This window comes from Populus nigra, chromosome 14 (genome assembly GCF_951802175.1).
Source record: "Populus nigra chromosome 14, ddPopNigr1.1, whole genome shotgun sequence".
Lineage (NCBI taxonomy): Eukaryota > Viridiplantae > Streptophyta > Magnoliopsida > Malpighiales > Salicaceae > Populus > Populus nigra.
In genome coordinates this window covers 8,820,671-8,837,150 of record NC_084865.1, presented here as the reverse complement: position 1 = coordinate 8,837,150, position 16,480 = coordinate 8,820,671, and the positions used below count along the sequence as shown (strand labels likewise).

The 16,480-nt window shown below is 35.9% G+C and overlaps 1 protein-coding gene across 3 annotated transcripts; it reads left to right on the top strand.

The window, feature by feature from the left end:
• The first annotated feature begins 3,596 nt into the window (after positions 1 to 3,596).
• On the top strand, positions 3,597 to 7,030 carry LOC133672260 (rac-like GTP-binding protein RHO1). 3 transcript variants are annotated; one of them, XM_062092628.1, is made up of 8 exons: positions 3,597 to 3,931; positions 4,086 to 4,332; positions 4,967 to 5,054; positions 5,165 to 5,274; positions 5,394 to 5,457; positions 6,214 to 6,278; positions 6,410 to 6,475; positions 6,546 to 7,030. In XM_062092628.1, the coding sequence occupies exons 2-8, from the start codon at positions 4,234 to 4,236 to the stop codon at positions 6,738 to 6,740; spliced, it is 687 nt and encodes a 228-aa protein (XP_061948612.1). In that variant the 5' UTR covers positions 3,597 to 3,931; positions 4,086 to 4,233; the 3' UTR covers positions 6,741 to 7,030. The 3 variants fall into 3 exon arrangements, with proteins under 3 accessions (XP_061948612.1, XP_061948613.1, XP_061948614.1); XM_062092629.1 differs by having other exon boundaries at positions 3,600 to 3,761; XM_062092630.1 differs by having other exon boundaries at positions 3,601 to 3,931; positions 6,559 to 7,030.
• The last annotated feature ends 9,450 nt before the right edge of the window (positions 7,031 to 16,480 follow it).

Sequence of the window (16,480 nt, the reverse complement as noted above, 5' to 3'; positions counted from 1 at the left end):
CTGATCTAGAAATCGGTAGCAATGATTAAGTCATTTATAGTCTTACACTTAGCTACACCTGTAAATCATTATATTTCTCACAAGTATAATCACAATCCAATCTCTTGATTCATAATTGCACATGTTCGTTCATCAACAAACAAAATCGAAGCATTATATGGTATAATTCCTATTTCAGCGACAACATGCTTCCAAGGTTTATTAATAACACAATTTGCACTTAACATCATTCCAACACCTTTTCATATAACTTAATCAATCAAACATGCAGAATTTACATCATTAACACAAGTATGATTTTGTTTGTGATTCAAGTACGTCCCTAGAAGTCTCACAAGATCGCCATCAATGCATTTAGTCACTCTAATTCATATTATATCCAGTCCTCACCATGGTCGGCCCTCCCCTAGGTTCATGCATTCAAAATCGTTCATATTTCTTGGGTAAGGGTCCGTGCATGTGTTCATTCATCCTTTGTTCTACTAAGGTATGTCCATTTAGTCAAGATTCCTTGAGTTAAGGTGCAAGAACACTACTCCTTCTATTTTCAAGTTTTCTTCCCTTCTTTTTTGTTTGAAATCTGAGGTAACAACCAGCCAAGGGAAGGATATTGGTCTTACCTTACGTTCTTCAGACAACTTTTGAACAAGTCTTGGTGGTATGGTTGTTACTTCAAATATCATTTTTCTACTCTTCTTCCTCTACTAATTGGTTCCAGCCGGCCCTAGTCTCTCTTTGGGGGAGAGATCTAGGCTCTTTTTCTCTCCCAACTCTCTCACTCTACACTCATAGGGCTTAACATGTAGGCTATCTAGTTCAGTTATCTTCTTAGGAGGGGTGGCTACTGCAACTGTAATAACAGTTGCTGTTTTTGGGAAGATTAAATGGGTGGATGTTGTATTTGTTATTTTTAGGGAGAGTAAAGGTTATTCTCTCTCATTTGCTGCATTTATATCCCCCTTAAATGTGAAGGGGTGTTTGGAAGGTTGGTTACCCTTATTCTTATCCCTATTCATCCTAAGGCTAGTCATGTCCTTCATAGCTCCCATTTAGAGTAGACCGATTATGCTCCCTCACACCTCCCCTTAGAGCAGGGCAGTCCATACTCCTCAATTCTTCCTAACATGGGTTGACCCAATACTAAATTTTCATTAGGGTTTTACAAAACGCATGGATTCATCAGTGTACACAGTCGCGACTGATTCAGAAATCAGCAACTAGAACTGTGTCACTACCGATTCAGAAATCGACAGCAATGGTGGGGTCATTTTACTTTTACCCTTTTTTGTTGGGTGTTTACATTCTACTCTTCTAATTTAAATTTTGTCCTTGAAATTAAAGGGACTCGTATTGATAGTGCCTCCAGATTCTCATAGCAAACACCACAATAATAGACTCTAGGTTGTGTTTTGATTAATTCTCTACGTGAGTCTCAAACTGTCTTGACACATAAGTGATTGCTTCCCCATGTTACATCAATCACACCCAAGTCCTTTCTTCAAGGCATCATTACTAACTACAAAACCCTTATTATTTGGAATGTACCAATTTTAGTGTAGCAGTCTATCTGACCTTGTACTTACTCAGCTAATAATGCCTAGGAATCTTCATCATGCTAATGTATGAATGTAATTACGATGGTTAATTAATGTTTACCTCTTAAATCCTAGAATTCTTCTCATTTTTATAACTTGAAAATTGTGTGAATTTTTATCTTAAAAGTTTGGGGTGTTAAAGTTTGAGATTTAGAATGATTGGTTTGTGTATGAACAATGAATACAAGATATGTACAAATGATTTTTGTTGATAACTTGGGACCTCTCAATATAGGAGAAACTCTTTCGAAATTTTAGTAGAAATTTCAATAAACTTTGTATGAATTCAACAAAGAAAATATATAAATTTTTTTTACCATGTTTCTTTTTTTTTTCTTTTTTATGGTTGATGCATTGGTTTCGGTAATGAGGATGTTACATACTAGAACTTGACTACACAACTTTATGTTAATGGTCATAACTTTTTAATTAACTATTAGATCGAGTTAAAATTTTACCAGACATTTTTAATACTTTAAAATTTTGTTGCGATCGTACATAAAACATGCCTTCCAATAAGGCCTAGAAGTTTCTATCTGGATTGGACTCTATTTGGCTTTATTCATTTATTTTAAAGTAAGTTTAAACTACTTTATTTTTTTATTTAAATTTCAACTTAATATTTCAATAAGGTTTATTTTGTTGAATTATAAATATATATTTTTGTTTTTAAGTTAGGGCAACTCATTGGTTTTTTTCAAAAATAATATTAGAGAAGATCTTACTCTTAGTTCTTTATTAAACTATTTATAACTTATTAAAATTTTTTTTCGTGCCGTTCAACCTTTATAATTTCAATTTTTGGTTTGTTATAATCAATGAGTCGGGATTTTCATCTAATAATTATGATTTTTTAACTTAAATAATTATTAAATCAAATTTTTTTAAATTTAATTTTAGATTTCTTGAGTTGTGTTCAATCTTTCCAAATTTTTTCTCATCCTCCCCTTTCATTTACTGTGGTTGCACACATGGCAAAGGTAAGTGAAAATTCCCTCCTCTTTTCCCCATCATCCATGCAGGCAAGAACAAAACAACCCACCAATTTAAAATAACTTTTTTTCTTGTTTTGATAAAAAAAAAAAGCAAAGATAAAGTAACAGTGTTTGGTAGAACAAATAAAAAACAAAGCTCCAAAAAATGATCCCAGCTACAAGATTCAATCTTCATTCTCCCACCATGCCTACAAGAACTCTAAAACCCATCAATTTCAACCACTATTTTTTTTTAAAAAATGCACAACCAAAGCAACATTACATTTTTATTGAACGAAATGGGTTATATATTTCACCGTTTATTTTAGATTGATATTTCAACAGTATATATATATATATATATAGCTTTGGGTATATTATAATAACTATCTAAAGACTTGAATGAATTACAAGTTATTTTATATCTAAAATGATTTTAATTTTAATTTTTTTATTATTAAAAGGGATGATTTTAAAAATATTAAGGATATTTTGAATAAAAAAATATAAAAAACATTTTTATTATTTAAATAGTTCATATACTTTTATAATACATTAGAGAGAGTTTTTGAAATTTACCCAATAAAATTTTATAGAAAATATTTCTATTAGTTATAGTCATTATTTTAAAATTTGGATTCCTTGGATAAGCTTCAAACTCGATTCACTTATATTTGGATTAATCCGAGTTAAAAAAAAATTAATTAATCTGGTCAAAAATTCTAGTTAACTTTTCATTTATTTGGAATTTTTTTTATCAAAATAATATTGTTTTATTTTTTTTAAAAAAATATTTTTGAGATCAATCTATTTTTATAAATTTATTTTTTTTTCTATTAAAAATAAATGTCCTGAACATTACTTCTGTTTTTGAGAGATGGACCACATTTTATATCTCGGCAAACACTTAAGATAAGTAAAGAAATAGAATTAATTGAGCATAGTTAATGAATACTTTACATAAGAACCAAAGAATTGTTGAATTTAATTTAGAGTGATATTAATTGATATAACAAGTAAAGTTGTGATGTACAAATCTATTTGTTTCCCGAGTACCGAACAGGTGTTTCGAGGAGGAGGAGGATAGGTGGAGAGTCCGCAATCCAACACAACCCATGCTCCGTTTTTTAATGCCTATTTCTCTAAAATTAAGAAAGTAAAACACAAGAGAATCGGAGAGAGTGGAGGAGAGGTTTGTTTTGTTTTAGTGCTTGTCGAGTTGGCGAAAATTTTGGTTATCTATCCATTCCTCCTCACTTTCTCAACAAACGAACGCTTCAACTGCATAATTTCACGGCCAGCTAAACATTCCTACTCTTATCACTCTCTTTTTTCCCCTTCTCTCTCTCCCCTTCTCTTTCGGTAATCTGTCATCAAAACTTTAACAAAATAGAGCAAAAAAAAAAAAAAAAAGAAGCTCTTTTGGTCTCTTAATTTCTTCTTCTTCTTCTTGTACGTTTCTTGATTATTTTTCTTTTGTTTTTGGGCTTCTTTTTGTTTCTTTTTTAATGAACAGATGATGATGGCGTGGAGTTGTTGGGATTTGTGTGTGTGATCAGGAGGGAAGAGGGTGTTTTGTCCTCAGGTGGTGAAGATCTGAGGCTTTTGTTTCTCTTTTAAAGATATTTTAAAGGTTTTGCGTCATCAATCGAAAAGAAAGAGAAATGAGTGCATCAAGGTTTATAAAGTGTGTGACAGTAGGAGATGGAGCTGTTGGTAAAACTTGTCTCTTGATCTCTTACACCAGCAACACCTTCCCTACGGTAATTCAATCTCAATTTCCCTGACTCTTTTGTACTTTCCCTTTTCAGTTTTTTTGGGAAATTGGGATATGGGTTCTTGAGTTTTGGTGGAAATGATAATGGGTTTCCTTTTGTTTCTATTTTCATTATAAATGTTTTTGAATTTGGGATGCGGTTTTCTGAATTTTGGTGGAGCTTGAGTTGGGCTCTATTTAATTTCCATTTTGAGATTCTATGTCGAGTATGTATGTCATTTTATTTATGATTTGGTAGGGTGGTAATTTAAGGGAAGGGTCCTTTCTGGACATGTTTGCATGATTTGGTAATGTTTCGATTCATTTTGTTGATAAATAATCAATGGAGGTTAAGATCGTTGTCGAGTTTCTGTTTTGCTCCCAATTATGGATTGATCAAAGCTGAATTTTGCTTCTATTTATTAGTTTGGCCTGGCTTGACATTATTATAATGGAAGTTTTGGTTTTTCAATAAAGAAATGCCGTTACTTATCCAAATTATTGTTTTCTTTTTTTCCTTTGCATTTCACGTAGCAAAAAAATTCTTTTATTTTGTTCATATTTTCATGGGATTTAATCAAATCCTTTACAAGAGGGTGTAATACCATTGCCTTATTTTATTGCATTGTTGTGATAAACAGGATTATGTGCCTACAGTTTTTGACAATTTCAGCGCAAATGTGGTCGTCAATGGTGCTACTGTCAACCTGGGATTGTGGGATACAGCTGGTAATTCTACATAGATCTTTATATATTTTTTTGTGTGTGTTATTTACCTCTATATTTTATTTTGGATATTTGATTCTGCATGGATCTGACTTTGTTTTTTATTGAATCAGGGCAAGAGGATTATAATAGATTAAGACCATTGAGTTACCGTGGGGCAGATGTTTTCATACTGGCATTCTCTCTCATTAGCAAGGCCAGTTATGAAAATGTTTCTAAAAAGGTTGGAAATTAGATTGCATGAAATGCTGTCTTTTGTTTCAATCCTAGACAAACTATTCCTACATAAAAAAATAAAAAAATAGAACATGCTGATGAGTTCTTACTTGACTTCTTTTCCAGTGGATTCCAGAGTTGAAGCATTATGCACCTGGTGTCCCAATAGTTCTTGTTGGAACAAAACTTGGTAAATTTTCATCTATACATGAAATAGATGCGTTTGTAAGCATTTTTAGTGTTTGATGATTATGCATATGAGCTTGTTTGTTCAACTGCTTTTGTGCACAATTTTAATTTGCCCGAGAATTTTTTACATTAAAGTTGCTCAGGTATTGTTAATAGAAGTCTTTATTTTCTATTTTGCATGGTTGCATGTAATAATTTTTTCAGTTGCTGTTCAGTAAGTTCATTAGTTGATTTGTAACTAGTGTTTTCTGCAGCAACATGTGATTAGTAATTTGTTATGGAAAAGGATTTACTTTTGACCTGCTCTTTTATAATGTATCCCTTTTCTTTTAGTGGGATGAGTGATACTTAAAGTTCTGCTTTATGCAATTTTCTTCATGATCAATGTTTGCAGCTTGATTTTGTGAAAAACTTTCAATGAGTATTTAATGGGCATAAGTGAATAAATTGATGGGTGTGCTCTTCTAATGAAAAAAAAGAGTAAGTTGTCAGGAGGTATATTCTTTTTGTCTAAACAAAGCTAGATGTAGCCCATAGGTTTACTACTTTCTTGGTGCCTTTATTTTCCATTCTTTCATTATGCACCTGTATTTCCTGACATGTGTATCATTAATTTGTGACTCATCATAAGGTATTCTAAATTCAATTTGTGATTTTCATTTTCATGGGACATTCTCCAAAATATACATCAGTTGGTTTCTTTTTTTTTTTTCTGAAAAAGTTAGTCTTACTTTTTTTCTGGTTTTCAATGAGCTAGATCTTCGGGATGATAAGCAGTTCTTCATTGACCACCCTGGTGCTGTTCCTATTACTACAGCTCAGGTAAAACTCCTGACTGATTGTGTGTTTTCTCTCATTTTGAGCATTTACATGAATTGTTGTTTTTCCATTTTTTTAAGCAAATCCTTCCTATCACTCAACTATTGATGTTGTTGTCTTTGAATATTTAAAAGGGAGAGGAGCTGAGGAAGCTGATTGGTGCACCTGCCTACATTGAATGCAGTTCGAAAACACAGCAGGTATGAATATTCTACGAAGACATTCTCTTCTGCATTAAAAGCTTTTTGGGCTTATAAATTCAGTTGTTAGCTTGTTCATGCAGAATGTGAAGGCAGTTTTCGATGCAGCCATCAGAGTCGTCCTTCAACCACCCAAACAAAAGAAAAAGAAGAGCAAAGCACAAAAGGCCTGTTCTATATTGTGATTGTAACAGGTGTGAGGAGCCTTTGTGTTACCCATGTTCCTTTCCTCTCTTCCCATTGCTCTCTAAGAAGCTTAATTTAATGTCTTTCCAGACAGTAATGAGGATCTACGAAGCATCAGGTGGTTTGAAATTGTTTTTTTGAATTATTATGGATCTCTAATAGTTGAATTGCATGCATGATTGCCCACCTCCTATTATGATTGCCCACGTCCTATTCATAACTCCTGGTTTTGATATGTTCTATGTTAATATAGACTGGAACATCCCATTAGGAAGACAACGTTGCCCAGCATGAATTCTATCAAAAACTTGTATCAGTTTCAAGAGCTTGGTTATGTTGTGCTACTAATCTTACTTTGGTTTATTTTTACTTTCTTGTTTCTGATAAACTCTCGTACTTTCATCCCACATCAGCAATGTTCCTGAACTCCCATAATTTTTTGCCTTGATGTTGAATGATAATTAGAAATATCCTAGAGTAACAGTGAAAGGAAGAAAATAAGTAGGGCCACCGAGGTAATAGCATTGAATGATTTGGTTGTTAGTTCATGGTGGCTGGTGATAGCAGCGAGCCGTTTCAGATTTGTTATAGAGGTATGAAATGGGTTGGGACTCCGGTTTATTAGCCCCGCTACCTTGAGTGCTAATAGCTTTCCAAATTCATCTGTTCCGTAAGTTGTTGCAGGTCACAAGATGCTGCTTTTTCATTCCTTGTTTTCCCCTTTCTGAGATGCCGAATTTTTTTGGATTTCAACATTGTGCCGAACTTAAATTGCTATTAACATGCTATCCACAGACAGGTGAAGGGAGAGAGAAAGGAAGTGAATCCGGCAAGAAGATTACTTCCTTGGGTGGGTTTCCATCCATTGTGCCAAAAAGAAATTTATCAAATTCTTCATCCCTTTTCACCCATTCCTCGTCACAAACAGACTCTAAATGCCATTTTCAGAAAAAGCACTGACAGATGTTAGTTCCTTTCGAGATCTCATCCATCAAGGGCTAAGATTCCAGGGTTATTAGGTGCATGTGTAGCTAGAAATGGTTTGCTATTATAGAGAGGAAACTCAAAGCTGAACCAATTGCAAGAAATCAAGGATGCCGCTGTGGAACCAAGAACATTTGCTTAGATTCTTGCATTGCGCAAATAGAAAGAGCAACCAGGATTGAAATTCCATCCAAGCAACTACGACCTTGCTGGATTATAATAAACCATTAGTTTTAGAAAACAAGCAAGCATAGCGTAGTCGGATTCCCACCCCACCCGCCCCCCACACACTCAATAAAAATAAAAATAAATAATAATGCAATTTTGGAACTTCAACTATCTACAATGCTTGTTTCCTTTAAAGCCATTCTCACTCTCGATGAGATAAACAATATCCATCCAAGTCATACAAGGATGTTTCACTCTGATCTTTCACGAATAGCATAATATTTTACCATTCCAACTAGAGTTGAGAACATTACAATAGCCCAGTCAAAGGCGGAAAACTTTAACATGGAATGCTTATTAGCAAACTGTAACTGAACAGACATGTCATACAGCTCTTTAAAGATAACCGTGGTGTCATTCACCAAAACCTAAAAAAGTTGACACGGTTGTCTGTGCTAAAGAGTCAATTTAATTAACCATGAATAAAATACCAATAGATTACGGGACAACAACCTGATAAGCACACGGTTTCAACATTGCACTGGAATTAAACGTGTGAAGCTCCTCAGACCAGTATGTATGCAAGAAGATATACAGCTTATTCCATTCCCTGAGTAAGTCAACAGTAGTCATGTTCGAACCAATAACATGAAAGTTGTTCTTGACATCCAGTCATCATGTCACACCTTGATGGGATCATATTTCTCACCAATTGCACCACCTTTCTGTTTCTGGAACTGAATATATCCGAGTGCTCTGGGTAAGAAAGCATCAGCAGCAGGATCTGGTGTACTGTTGTCACTTTGCATCTCGGTTGTAATCAATTCAATCAGGCTCTGGATTGCAGCCCCAGTGATATGTGGGTTTCCCTTCTCGAAGAAGTAAAGATACCTACATACAAAAAAAAAAAGGGTTGTCATTTACATTTTCGAAGATCAAAAGACAAAATTATAGAGATGGAATGAAATAAGTTAATGGAATAGAACAATTACTTGTTCAGAATCTCAACAAAGAGTGACACTGATCCAGTGTTATCCCATGCCGCATTGGACATTTGTTGAGCAGCATTTGCAATTTCATAAAGCACTCCAGGCAAATCAGAACCCTGGTTCAAAAGCAGAAAGAGAGAAAATTTATCATAAACCATTGGGAACCAAATCTCAATGAACTCCGAAGCAGCCCACTCCTCTCACAATTCATCAAAGTTAATTACAGCCGTAACACTTCCTTTCCTACTGTATGCTACAATAGCATGCCACCGAGGCTGTCCAAGATGACATCGTGACACGTTACCCTAATATGCATATTGCTGTCCCCTTAATAATGCTAAGTTCTGGTTTGATCATGTTAATCACCACGAGGCTTTATCAACATTAAAAGCTGGACACTCACCTCTCTCCATTTTTCATGTTATCCTGATCATCAACCCAGAATAGATGTGCACACCCAGAAACCGCTCTGCAATGATCAGGCTTTCCTTAAAAAAGCTTAACTGAATACTGCTTAAGCAAGGTTTCATATCAGGGCCTTCACATAAATACACTTCAAAAGCATGATTTGGAAATTTTTAATTATAGCAAAATGATGCTATAGGATTACCCCCGTGGCCTTGTGCGTTAAAGTATCCCTGTTCTCTACACCATTATCAAATGCAGTGTGGTCACCTGTGCTTTTGAATCCTGTTGCAGCAAGCATGCAGGAGAGAAAAAATAACTGAATTTGCAACTCTGAGTAAATCAATATAAGGTTGATTAAAGATTTGAATCAGATCAACTCATTTAGACTTCTTCATATAGAATATAAGCTTGAGTGAAAAATTCATATGCAACAGGCTCTAGATCAGAGTCATTGGCAGCCTGGTCGATTAAGAATCAAAAGCAATATCAAATAAGAGAAGAAGATTATCAAATGGTTCTCGAAAGTATTTAAAAGTACAACTGCAGTGCCTATTCATGTACCTCAGCACATTGCAAGTACAGCTGTAATGCCAATTCAGTTGATGGAACAATCGACAGAGCCTCAATTGTCAGTAAGTGAATGGATTACATCATCAGCTATAATGATGAACGATCATCTTTGTACACCAAAGACAACTTCCAGTAAAGTACCACCTGATTCAAGAGCTGAAAAGTTTTTCTTAGGTGAAGTTGATGCCTCATCTCCAAAAGGATTTTCCTCCTGGTCTGGCCACCTTGAAGTCGCCTTGCCAACTGCACATCACAAACAAGTGCTAAGAATAAGTTGGGAATTCAAATTTGCATTCTTAGAAAAAAGATAGCCAGCCATTAATTTGTGGAGACTGGAAAAAAGACTACAGCATGATTCACATGATGTGACCAGCATTTATGCGTGCCAGAAGCCAATTCTGACAACTAATGACATTGTCATTCCAGAATGTTCAGCAGCAACTTCAAGGTGTTAGCATTAGGCAAAAGCAAACCTTAAGAGACGAAAAGACAAGTGGGGGAACTGTGAAGGGATACACTTCGGTCCTCCTGTCATGATATGCTTCTTCACTGCAGACACATCTGCAATTCAGGGCATATATTACACATAAAAACAAGTTCAAAAACAAAAATACAAAATTAAGCTTGAACCATTCAAGTAATTAATAAACACCCCGAATTTCCTTCAAGTCAAATAAAATAGGTACAATACCAGATTTTGAAAGGAAAATGCACCTGAAACATTTCCTCTGGGTCGTCACTGTACAGCATCTGAATAAGACGTGCAACGGAATTCTGTTCCTCTTTGAAATCATCTTCAGTAACCTAAAGATAAAGAGAAAAAAACAATAATAACAATACCCTATGCAATGGCTTAGTTTTTGAGAAGCAAAATAGAGGAGAAAAGGTAGATACTGTTAACTGGATAGCAATAAGAAACAAGCATAGCAAATGTAGTTATCAGCATTAAAGTTTGATTTTTTGCAGCAGGAATTTAATTACATGAAAAGTAAAGTAATTTCAAATAACCTCTCCTTCAGCTCCATCCAAATCCTTGATAAGCCCTTTCATTAATTCAAAATAACACCTCAACCTACAAAATAAAATTGAACTAAGATTGGGCATCTAGAGCATATTGGAAAGATCAACATAAACAAGGTAGAAAAACATACATCGTCAGCGGCAGCGATACGAGTGTTGTTTTTCATAGTACTTTGAATTATAACAGTTGCCATGATTTTATTTGTCTCGATATCAAGATATTCTGGCACATGAGGATAGTTTGAAAGCTTCAATATTGTGACAATATCGTTATATTTCTCTAATGGAGCACTCGAAAGAGCAACAATTTGTTTTGTAGCTTTGCTGTTGATGCATTTGCCTTTGCTTGACTACGTGGCCTTCAAGTTAATCAGTTTAACTAAATATTTAATGCATTTGCCTTTGCTTTGCTATCAATTTCAGTTATTTGTAATTTTTAGTTATTTAAAATTTAGCTATTTAAAGCCTCGTTCGAGCATATTAAGTTTATAAAATTCTTGTTCATTATTTGAAGAGATTCCAAATGAGTTTTTCAAATATTGATGAGATTCTAATTTCTAAGAGCTAATTTGTTTGTATTTTATCATGACACCAAATTGGTATCAGAGCCGGTTTTGATTTTCAAAACTTCCTTATACCAAAAACCAGAAGTGGTCATTCATATAACATCATGGATCAAGGTTCCAACATTCCCAGCTCTTCAAATCCAAACCCAAACACCGATATTTTCCAAGCCTCATCAAGTTTTCAATAACAACTTGATCAATTTTCTCAAACTTTGAACGTGATGATGCATCGTTTGGATGTAATGGACGAACACAACAATAGAGAAGTGGGACGACCAACTTGGGAAGCTAGACGTGTACTAAGAAGACGAGAAGGGGTTGGGGACGACGAAGATGAAATTGAGGAAGTGCAGCTGGGCGGGGTCAGACACAGGGCTATACATGGACAACCACGCGACACAGATGTTCAAAGAAACATCTGGGATGAATTAACCAGACGCATGAAGGTGGAAGTAGCAGACTTCTATGGCAAACTCAATCCAAAGGCATTTTTTGATTGGATTACTTCACTTGAAGGTTATTTCGACTGGTTCTCAGTACCTGAAGAACGCAAGGTTTAGTTTGTCAAATTAAAGCTTAAAGGACCAGCCCGTGCTTGGTGGAGCAGTGTGGAAGAGAGATTTAGGCGAACCCGTCAGGCCCCTATGGCAGAGTGGGAAGATATGAAGGCACAGTTAGAAGCAAAATACTTACCCAAATTAACCATGAAGAAGACCATATCCAAGAAGAAACTGATTCCAAGGAAGAACGATTACAAGCCACTGATCTACCCATTTGTGTGATTCAACATGTTTTGACAGGGCATAAAACCAAAGAGGATGTGGACCATGATTGGAGGAGAACCAATATCTTCCACACAAGGGTTGTATACGAAGACAAAGCTCTGAATGTTATCATCGACAACGGTAGTAGCATGAATGTTGTGGCCAAGGAAATAGTTGAGCGTCTTAGTTTTTCCCAAGAGACACATCCCACGTCATATCGGGTGAGTTGGATTAATGATAACAATTCAATTTTGGTTCAAAGTCGTTGTCTTATGAAATTTTCATTTGGAAAGAAGTATGAAGACCAAGTTTGGTGTGATGTATTGCCAATGACCGTATGTCATCTATTATTGGGGAGGCCATGGATGTATGATAGGTGTGTCAATTATGATGGTCTGGAGAATACCTATTCGTTCAAAATGCACGATCGGAAAGTGGTATTGGAACCACTCCACATCTTTGCGTTTGAAGGTCCTAAGAAATCCAACCTGATGCTGACTATGCGACAAGTCAAAGAAGCCATGCAGGATGAGAACATTCTTCTTTTCTTAGTAGGACATAAATCCAAACAGCTAGGTGTTAAAGTCCCTGAAAGTGTTAAATTCCTTCTCCAAGAATTTGAAGACTTAATGCTAGAAAACCTTCCCCAACAGTTACCACCATTACGAGACATTCAACATGCCATCGATTTTGTTCCAGGTTCGTCTCTACCCAATTTACCTCATTATAAAATGAGCCCAACTGAGCATGTTGAACTCCAAAGGCAGGTACAAGAATTATTGACTAAAGGATTCATCTGCGAAAGTTTGAGCCCTTACGCTGTACCTGCATTACTCACCCCAAAAAAAGATGGTAGCTGGCGGAAGTGTATCAATAGCCGAGCGGTGAACAAAATCACAGTGAAATACCGGTTTCCAATTCCACGTTTGGACAACATGTTGGACCAACTGGATGGTGCCATGATCTTCAGTAAGATTGATTTGCGGAGTGGTTATCACCAAATCCGAGTAAGGCCTGAGGATGAATGGAAAACTACTTTCAAGACAACAGAAGGGCTAAATGAGTGGTTAGTTATGCCATTCGGTCTCACCAATGCTCCAAGCACGTTTATGCATGTCATGACACAAGCACTTCGACCTTTCCTTGGAAAGTTTGTTGTAGTATATTTTGACGATATACTCATTTTTAGCAAGTCTGTTACAGTACATTTAGAACACTTACGTCAGGTTTTGGAGATGCTAAGAACAGAACATCTCTATATCAACAAGGGTAAATGCTCCTTCCTTGAACAAAATACCAATTTTTTAGGGTTCATTATATCACATGAAGGAGTTGAAGTTGACTCCTCAAAGGTCCAAACGATCCATGAATGGCCTGAACCTCAATCCTTTTTTGATATACGCAGCTTCTTGGATTTGGCAACATTTTATCGCAGGTTTGTCCAAGGATTTAACACCATTACAACCTCTATCACCGAATGCCTAAAGTCCAAGATCTTCAAGTGGACGCCCGCAGCTGCCAAGGCATTTAATGAGATAAAACAAAAGATGTCTTTTGCCCCGGTTTTGAAGCTTCCTAACCTTTCAAAGGTATTTGAAATTGCTTGTGATGCCTCTAATGTTGGTATCGGTGGAGTATTGAGCCAAGAAGGACATCTTATTGCTTTTTTTAGCGAAAAACTCAACGAGTCCCGGCGCAAATACTCAGCCTACGAATTGGAGTTTTATGCTTTGGTTCAGACTTTGAAACATTGGCACCCTTACTTAGTACATCGTGAATTCATTTTATTTACTAACCATGACTCTTTGAGACACCTCAACTCTCAAAACAAGTTAAATGCCAAGCATGCAAGATGGTTCGACTACCTTCAACAATTTAACTTCACTATTTGACACACTACTGGCCGTGAGAATAAGGTGGTAGACGCCTTTAGTTGACGACCACATATCCTGACCACATTCACTGTTAATGTTGCTAGTTTCGAAGCCATGAAGGATGACTATGCATCAGACAAGCATTTCAAGGATATCTGGGCAGCATTGCAGTCCAACACATCTACTAAAACCAACTTTTCCGTATCAGGTGGATACCTCACAAAAAATGGTCGAATTTGTGTTCTAGGAGGTTCAATACGTGATTTCATCATTATGGAATTGCATGGAGGGGGATTAGCTGGCCATTTCAGGTTTGATAAAACATACCTGTTAGTGGCTGACCGTTTCTTTTGGCCACATATGCAATGTGATGTGCACACGATAATCTCCAGGTGTCGAATCTGCCAAGTTAATAAAGGCACAAAACAAAACACTGGTCTTTACACTCCTTTGCCAATTCCTCATCACCCTTGGGTTGATATCAACATGGATTTTGTTCTTGGCCTACCCCGTACTCAACGTCACAATGACTCTGTAATGGTGGTGGTAGATTGTTTCTCTAAAATGGCCCATTTTGTTCCATGCCATAAAACGTATGATGCCTCTAACATTGCTTCCCTATTTTTAAAAGAAGTTGTGAGGTTGTACGGCCTCCCTACTACTATTGTCTCAGATCGCGATATGAAGTTTATTAGTTATTTTTCTGGAAAACATTGTGGTGAAATTAGGCACTAAATTGGCTTTCTCTAGCGCATTCCACCCACAGACTAACAGGCAGACTGAGGTTGTCAACCGAAGTTTAGGAAATTTGTTGCGCTATCTAATTGATGATCATGCAACCAGTTAGGATCTGATTCTCCCGCAAGCTGAATTTGCGTACAATAATTCGATCAATCACACCACAGGTAGCTCTCTATTCCAGCTTGTTTATGGTATGACTCCACGTACACCTTTGGATATTATTTCGTTACCCTTATTGAAAAGGACGAGCGAAGCAGGGTTAGATTTTGCTGCTCACATGATGTCTATCCATGAGGAAGTTTGTTAAAAAATTGCCCTGTAGACAAAAGTTTGTGCTCGAAGTGCCAATTTACGAAAACAGGATAAACAATTCGAGGTCGGTGATCAAGTGCTGATTCGATTACGTTCAGAACGTTTTCCTCCTGGCAGCTACAACAAACTCCATGCTCGTCATGCAGGACCCTTCACATTTCTGAAAAAGCTGGGACCTAATGCCTATATTGTTGACTTACCTCCTACTTATGCTATTAGTTCGGTTTTCAATATTGAGGATTTGATTGCATTCACTGGTCAAAATGACTTTCCATCCCCTTTGGACACCATCTCAATCCGTCTTCCATCGACTCCTTGTCCATCCGATGGTATCCTTTTTGTGTTAGACCATCAGTTTGTCTCTACTTGTAGACTATATCCAGCAATACTTGCCAGAGGCAAGTTCTTTGGGAGGGCGGCGATGATGCATTTGTCTTTGCTTGACTACGTGACCATCAAGATAATGAGTTTAACTAAGTATTTGCATCCGTTTTGTTATTTCCTTTAATTGTCAATAACTGCCCACTACCCTTATTAATTATCATTTGCGACTTTTTTGCTATTTCTTTTATTGTGTCCATTAAAGATGGTGGAAGATGTGTACTGTTTTATGTAACGGATAGTTAATTGTTTAATTGTCAATTTCAGTTGTTTGTAATTTTCGGTTGTTTATAATTTGGCTATTTAAAGCCTCGTTCTAATTAGTAAAGGGTAGATTAAGTTTATAAAATTCTTGTTCATTATTTGGAGAGATTCCAAATAAGTTTTTCAGGTGAGGTTTTAATTTCTGCAAGCTAATTTATTTGTATTTTATCGCAACACCAGCTGTCGTCAAGCTTTCCTTTGCTTTGCTGGATAGTTTCTTAACACATGCTCCCTGAGTATCAAACAAAAAAATCAGCTTGCCTGTTAAAATATTCAATGGAACAAGATAATACACATAGGTTTTTGTTTCAATACATTAGTTAAAGAGAGTCAAACCATCTTGCACGATCAGAATTCCAATATAAATGATCTGTGTTTCTTAATTTCCTTGACAAATTTTCTTATAAGCTATTTCTGCAAGCCAAATTGACTGTTGAACACTGCCCAAAAGGCTAAACACAAGTTCTGGAAACTTTTCATTCATAAAAATTAGAGTACCCATCAGTCATGATTTTCGCTGTTAAATTTAATTTCTAACAATGCTTTCAACAGCTCTCTCTTCAAATTACCAAGAAAACAAATCTTGCCAACTCTTAGTTAAGAAAAAAATCATCCCAGTTAGAAAGCAAGCTCAAGTAAATAATGTTACATAGTGCATCTATAAATTTATGCTCTGAAGGCATAACCAAAAAAATAATAGAGAACAAAACATAAATGTTTAGTAGTTATATCTCTAATTGCAATGTAAAGGCATTTTAGGCATCATACATACCAGAAC

Excerpts from the sequence above, each read along its gene's own strand:
- LOC133672260 (XM_062092628.1), top strand. The coding sequence starts at position 4,234 with ATGAGTGCATCAAGGTTTATAAAGTGTGTGACAGTAGGAGATGGAGCT. Across the intron at positions 5,458-6,213 it reads TCTTGTTGGAACAAAACTTG|ATCTTCGGGATGATAAGCAG; the intron begins GTAAATTTTCAT and ends TCAATGAGCTAG. Across the intron at positions 6,476-6,545 it reads GCAGTTCGAAAACACAGCAG|CTTGTTCATGCAGAATGTGA; the intron begins GTATGAATATTC and ends TTCAGTTGTTAG.